This window comes from Berghia stephanieae, chromosome 13 (assembly GCF_034508935.2).
Source record: "Berghia stephanieae isolate SIO BIC M18660-M18661 chromosome 13, UCSD_Bste_1.3, whole genome shotgun sequence".
NCBI classification, from domain to species: Eukaryota; Metazoa; Mollusca; class Gastropoda; order Nudibranchia; family Aeolidiidae; genus Berghia; species Berghia stephanieae.
This window is the reverse complement of record NC_088372.1, coordinates 9,303,431-9,310,930: the sequence shown is the minus strand read 5'-3', so window position 1 is coordinate 9,310,930 and position 7,500 is coordinate 9,303,431. Positions and strand designations below refer to the sequence as shown.

At 36.1% G+C, this 7,500-nt stretch overlaps 1 protein-coding gene across 1 annotated transcript in view; it reads right to left on the bottom strand.

The window, feature by feature from the left end:
* LOC144958581 (uncharacterized) overlaps positions 1 to 7,500 on the bottom strand; it is a 60,459-nt gene that overhangs the window by 27,679 nt on the left and 25,280 nt on the right. The window contains exons 10-15 of the mRNA XM_078890655.1: positions 6,807 to 6,906; positions 6,426 to 6,532; positions 3,506 to 3,615; positions 2,874 to 2,943; positions 1,530 to 1,700; positions 1 to 11 (exon numbers count right to left, since the gene is read on the bottom strand). The exon at positions 1 to 11 is cut by the window's left edge and continues 118 nt beyond it. Of these exons, the coding sequence (XP_078746781.1) occupies positions 1 to 11; positions 1,530 to 1,700; positions 2,874 to 2,943; positions 3,506 to 3,615; positions 6,426 to 6,532; positions 6,807 to 6,906 (569 nt within the window). The remainder of the gene's footprint in view (positions 12 to 1,529; positions 1,701 to 2,873; positions 2,944 to 3,505; positions 3,616 to 6,425; positions 6,533 to 6,806; positions 6,907 to 7,500) is intronic.

The following is a 7,500-nucleotide window of genomic DNA, read 5'->3' as shown; positions in this document are numbered from 1 at the left end:
TTGTAGATTTCCTGACATCAAACAATGATACGGAAATAAGGAAGAAAATAAATAGATGGTCAAAAAGAAACACACATTTGTTTTTTTTATAGATCTTGCTCTCTTAACTATAGATAAAAAAAATATATCCCGACCTGAAATCAATAATAATAATAATAATAATAATAATAATAATAATAATAATAATAATAATAATAATAATAATAATAATAATGATAATAATAATAATAATGATGATAATAATAATGATAATATAATAATAATAATAATAATAATAATAATAATAATAATAATAATAATAATAATAATAATGATAATAATAATAATAATAATAATAATAATATAATAATAATAATAATAATAATAATAATAATAATAATAATAATAATAATAATAATAATAATAATAATAATAATAATAATAATACTTTATTGCATCCCAAAAAGGAAATTTTTTGTACAGACCTGTTATAATTTACACAATAAGATAAAAATATAATGCAAATATGATGTATATATAAAAAACGAGCAGTTCCACAACCAGAGCCGCTCTTTAAATGAATAATTTCAACAATGTAAAATAGTTAAAACTGTCACTATAAATTGAAAAATGAAAAGATTGCAAAACAAATAAATTAATAAATTGATATTTACATTATTTGGAGGTAAAAAGCGAAATGAAATTAATAAACCTAAATTGTTACAAAACATATTAAATAAATTATATTTATTATTCATCGTTAAACATTGTCATATATTGACTTCACAATCAATCATCTGTTAACAAAAATTTAGGAAAATGCAGTAGAATGTCCCCTTATATTAATTGTTCACATTTTGACAAGGAACATTTATAATTATAGGGGGGGGGGGGAGAGGAGGAGGAAAAAGGCAAAGAAGGAGGAGGAGGAGAAGGAGGAGGAGGAGGAGGAGGAGGAGGAGGAGGAGGAGGAGGAGGAGGAGAGGAGGAGAAGAAGAAGAAGAAGAAGAAGAAGAAGAAGAAGAAGAAGAAGAAGAAGAAGAAGAAGAAGAAGAAGAAGAAGAAGAAGAAGAAGAAGAAGAAGAAGAAGGATGAGGAGGAGGAGGAGGAGGAGGAGGAGGGTTGGCTATGTGGTCTAGTGGTATAACGCACGCCTTTGGATCAGAAAGTCAAAGTTTCGAGTCCCGAGCGGCTCATAGTTGAGTCATTGAAAAAGGCTCTTTACCTACATTTCTCACCGTACTCAGATATAAAATGAGTACCTGGCCGGTGTCTCTGTCCGAAAAAAAAAATAATTGCAATATCTCCTAACAGGCGTCTTGAAGAAGAAAAAGAAGAAGAAGTGTTGATGTTGGCTATCCCTTGAATAGCACTTTGAGCACGTTTAGTGGATGTTGTCCTATATAAAAGCTCAAGAAGGGGAGGAAGGTGTAGGATGAAGAAGGGGGGGGGGGGGGGAAGAGAAGAAGGGATAGGAAAACAAACAACAAACAAACAAACAAACAGAAGAAGATAATAAAAATGAAAATCCAGGATGCACGAAAACGTACCTGGCCAATCGTTGTCTCCCAACAGTCGTCACCGCTGACAGTGCTGGTCGTTGTCGCTGTCTCATGCTTGGTGCAGTTAGTTGTGACGTCACTCGTGACGTCAGAGGTTGTATTGGAAATACAGTTGGGCAATACAGACAATGTGGAGTTTGAAGAGATCAGGTGAGCTTGCTGCGAATTACACAAAGTAAACAATGTTACGTGCAGCTATGTGGTCTTGTGGTGTGACACTCGCTTTCGAATCGGAAGGTCCTGGGTTCGAGTCTCGCCCGGCGCATAGTTGAGTCCTTGGAGAAGGCTCTTTACTCACGTTCTCTCACCGTACTAAGGTGTAAAACGAGTACCTGACCGTTAACAGCGTTGTTTCTTTCCCCCAAAATAATTGCAATATATCCTAACAGGCGTCATGAAGAAGAAGTGTTGCTGTTGGCTAGAAATCCCTTTGATAGCACTTTGAGCATGTTAAGTGATTGTTGTCCTATCGTCCTACATGTTATGTGTTGCTTTTGGACAGGGACCCCTTGTAAAGCGCTTTGAGTACGTTTAGTGGATATTGCGCTATAATAAAGCTCAATTTTTTTAAACATTAGGAATATTATCATTCTCTTTGATTCTTCTAAATAAAAATGTTGACAAATGACTCGTATTGATATGACAATAAAGAAAACAACACCAACATTTATACGAACTGATAGGATGTGTTTATCGTCACTTGACTCGTCCAAGCTAGTTTTTGTTGCCAGCCAAATTATAGGTAAAAGATTCTCCCATACATTACTCAATCCAACCGACTGACGTGGCTTGTACGTGCGGGCTATTGCTTGACTTTCGAAACAGTAACAAAATGAATTAGCTGATTATGCCAGCCACAGAAAGAAAACATTAAACTTTTAATTCTTTCCTTACCAATCTTTTCCTGTATTTTCCCAAAATGTGACCCTTCGCCTCAAAACGATATTAGGTGGGGTTAGTAAAGATGTTGAAAATTGAATTGATAGCCAGAAATATCAGACTTGTGTTGAGTCTGTATGTTTTATTGAGGAGAATGGATACCATATTTTAGGGTGTTAATGCCAACAATTTATATTTTTGACCTGTTTTAACATTCAATTCGGCTTTTAAGCATTTGGTTCGTTCCGACATAATACCGTTTTGAGACGATGGGATACAAATGGCAGGCTTACCCAGCAGAAAAATAATTTTTGAAAATTTGAACAAGCTCTCTACAAAGCAACTTTATGTTCTTATTTATTAAACAAAGATCATTCTTCAAAGTTTGTCAAATGTGACGAATTTACTGTAGGACAGAGTTATAACCAGTTTTCCCCAAGAGTTAAATATTACCAGATCGTTTTGTTTGTTGTACAGGGCGATGAACAACGTGTACAGGTTGAGTAGGTTTAGCACGAAGATCCTGGGGGGAGATTTGGAATAGAAACTATCTTTAGTGTTGTTGTTATCATAGTTGATGATGATGATGCTTATGGTGGTGATGATGATGACGATGATGATGATAATGATGATGATGATGATGATGATGATGATGATGATGATGATGATGATGATGATGATGATGATGATGCTTATGATGGTGATGATGATGACGATGATGATGTTGATGATGATGATGATGATGATGATGATGATGATGATGATGACGATGATAATGATGACGATGATGATGATGATGACGATGATAATGATGACGATGATGATGATGATGATGATGATGATGATGATGATGATGATGATGATGACGATGATAATGATGACGATGATGATGATGATGACGATAATAATGATGACGATGATGATGATGACGATGATAATGATGACGATGATAACGTTTATGATGATTATGAAGACAAGGAGAAGAATGACGTCAACTACGATGTTGAATTTATAAAAAATACCAAAATGGCTATACGAGTATTGATCTATGATACCATGTTCCTGTGTAAAAATAGTTCCCCCACCTTGCAAGCATCAGACGTAGACTGGTCCTTGGATGGTATTTTTCCATGACGCTAATAAGGTCAAGGACATTTGGGAAAAGGGTTGCGATCATCGTCATTATGATCGTCAGCTGAAATAAGACAAGTTTGTTTTGTGTGTTACATTTCCAATTAATTTGGAATTAGACTCTACATCAATTCAACTTCGGATTACTAGGTTCAAATGTTAATCTCTGTATGTTGCTATTTCTATATTTGTAACAACAAGAGATGAAGTGAGTAGAAAAGTACTCATACGGTAGAGTCACGCTCTCACCGGCCAGGCGGAGTTGTCGTACCAATAAGGTCGCGATTTCAAACCCCATCACCGCCGCGAATTTTTTTTTTATTCTCTATTGTCTTCTGGCACTTTTCTAATCACTTCATCTCTTGTTGTTACCAACATAAGTGCCTGCTCCATTCCCTTTTCTGAATTATATTTCTATATTTGTATATTGTTATTACTATTTCTGTGCATTGTAATTTCTATCTCTGTATATTACAATTTCTATCTCTGTATATTGTGATTTCTACCTCTGTCTATTGTAATTTATATCTCTGTACATCGTGATTTCTACCTCTGTCTATTGTAATTTATATCTCTGTACATCGTGATTTCTATCTCTGTATATTGTGATTTCTATCTCTGTATATTGTAATTTCTATCTCTGTACATCGTAATTTCTATCTCTGTATATTGTAATTTCTATCTCTGCATATTGTAATTTATATCTCTGTACATCGTAATTTCTATCTCTGTATATTGTAATTTCTATCTCTGTATATTGTAATTTCTATCTCTGTATATTGTAATTTATATCTCTGTACATCGTAATTTCTATCTCTGTATATTTCAATTTCTATCTCTGTATATTGTAATTTCTACCTCTGTCTATTGTAATTTCTATCTCTGTACATCGTGATTTCTATCTCTGTCTATTGTAATTTCTATCTCTGTACATTGTAATTTCTATCTCTGTACATCGTGATTTCTATCTCTGTATATTGTAATTTCTATCTCTGTACATCGTGATTTCTATCTCTGTATATTGTAATTTCTATCTCTGTATATTGTAATTTATATCTCTGTACATCGTAATTTCTATCTCTGTATATTGTAATTTATATCTCTGTACATCGAGATTTCTATCTCTGTATATTGTAATTTCTATCTCTGTACAGTATAATTTTGTACGTATTGAGAAGACTTTCATTGTTTAAGACACACATTAATATCCATCAAATAGTGTTTGGTTGGGCACTCGCTTTACAATCAATGGAACCGAGATCGATTCCAAGTGCAGTCAAGAATTTTTCTGACTCCTCTGCCCACCCAGCAGCGATTGAATTGCTGGGTCTGTGCTAGATATGGAGGAAAGCAATTTGAGATAGACTAGTGTGTCCTATCAAATTGGAAGCAGGATATTGCTATATTCCGTATCATGCTGTAGAAACCGAAATATATTCCGGCTCCGTGGAAGGACTACTTTTTAAAAACTGGCACTGGAGAGAACTATTTCCTTGATAGAAGTCGGACTTCAGTGAGTGATACATACACTCTAAAAGCTTGGTTTGGTGATTTAAACATGAGCTTTTATATAGAGCAATATCCACTAAACGTGCTCAAAGCGCTTTACAAGGGGTTACTGTCCAACAGCACATTTAACATTTAGGACAGGACATGACGCCTGTAAGGTGATGTTATAATTTTTTTCGGACAGAGACAACGCTGTTAACGGCCAGGTACTCATTTCACACCTGAGTACGGTGAGAGAATGTGAGTAAAGAGCCTTTTCCAATGACTCAACTATGCGCCGAGGGAGCGAGGCTCGAACCCAGGACCTTCCGGTCCGATATCGATTGTCATATTACTACAAGACCACATAACAGCACAACAGTCGTGACGTCACTTCCCTCTTAATGACGCGTAATAAATTAGTAACTGGTTCTAAACTCTCCGAACAATGGCGGATGCCCTTATAACATATCTCTTCGACGAGCATAAAAGTGTATCCATAGAAGAAAAACATTATAAACCTGATCACGTTGTGACTTATACATTCTGATCACATGACATGTGAAAAAGTTCCAGACAGCATGAAGAATATAACGTATAGAATTACTTTGTTTAGAACCAAGATGCTCGTTGCTGGGCAGACGTGACGTCAGACCATTGAATCCTATTGTGGTGGGTAGACCACGACGTCCAGCCTCTATGAGAAGGAACCCCGGAAAGGTAGGCAGATTTATATTATCTACAAACCCAATGATGGATAACACGACACCAAGCACAAAATTCAAAATTAAAGGCAAACCAGGCTTTCGGTATGCTGGAAAACTTTGAGAAAGACAACGCTGAAAATATACAAAAGCAATGTTTTAAGCGAACTGCTTTATGGAAGTGAAAGCTGGAAAATGACATCCTCCTTAACACAGACTCTAGAAACCTTTCAGAACAAATGTTTAAAAAGAATTTTTAATTTACATTGGCCTACAAAAATAAGAACAGTGGATCTATTAAAGAAAGCTGACTGCACTAGCATTGAAAGCCAAATAAAAAGAAGAAGATGGCGTTGGCTGGGTCATGTGGCCAGAATGGAAAAAGGGTCACTTCCCAAGACAGCCTTCTACTGGACAGCAGATGGGAAGAGAAAGCGGGGAAGACCCAAAGAAACCCGGCGAAGGACCATGGAGAAAGAATTAAAGGAAGCAGGCCAGTTCTGGAATACAGCCACCGCAAAAGCAGCCGATCGCAAAAAATGGAGATGTCTGGGGGATGTGCCTATGTGCCTCAAGGCCCCAATGATGTCTGGTAGATGCCCTATGTGCCTCAAGGCCCCAAGAGTATTAAGTAAACTAAGTAATGATGTAAAAAAACAACAACAAAAAATCCCGTGTGTACCTCGTTCTCGTTCCAAAAGCCAGCTTGCATGGTCGGGTTTTTCAGTTTCTCCACTTCCATCTGTCTAGAACGTTCTACGAAAAGCTGGATGATGTACGTGCTAAGGGCTGGAATGTGCAACATGTAGAAATAACGACGAGATTCATGTCAATATTGCAGTCAGGGCACAGACGGTAATGGAGAGTTAATGTCTTCCTCTTGTCTTTTTGATAATAATATAATTAACAATGATGATGACGACGATGACTAGGATGATAATGATGATGATGATGATAATGATGATGATGATGATGATGATGATGATGATGATGATGATGATGATGATGATGATGATGATGATGATAATGATTATGATAAAGTCAACGACAACGACCAGCTCACCAAGTAAAAGAAGTATAATCAGGTTGGCAGTGACACGTAGAGACATCAGAATGTACTTGTTACCCTCCCGACTTTTCTCTTGCTCTTCTAGAATCGTCTCCTGTAGAAATACATTAACATATAGAGACAAAGAGTTCATTGTTGCTTTCTGTCTGTCATCAAGGCGTCACGGGTTATGTCGTTAACTCACTCAACCCTAACACCGACTATATCCGTATCTTACCCTTGTTACTTTTACCCCTGGTGTAGCTGTCCTTACCCCATTCCTATTTATTACATTTTTCTGAGAAAAATTATAGGCGAAGTATCAAAGCTAATGTTTTCAATTTTTGCATGTAAATGGTAGTTGAATAAATCTATCTATGTACATGCTCATTTTTAATACATTTCCCCCCACTTTTGAAAAGAAGCAAAAATTTATGGGATTGAGTGAGTTAAGTCAAGTCATTGATATAATCAGGTTCAATAATATCGTGGGTCAGAATGCGACAATTGACGAAGGGAGTTAACTGTTGATAAATTACACCAATTTACACGGTTCAGTCCCTTGATTAATCTACAGAATGACGACCAATGCTAAGAGCACAATGGACTCTGTGTCCAAGGCCCCCCCCCCCCCCCCCCTCCCTTTTCCGAAAATAAAACCAGAAAAAAAAAACAAAATGAAAAAACAAAAACAAACAAACACACACAC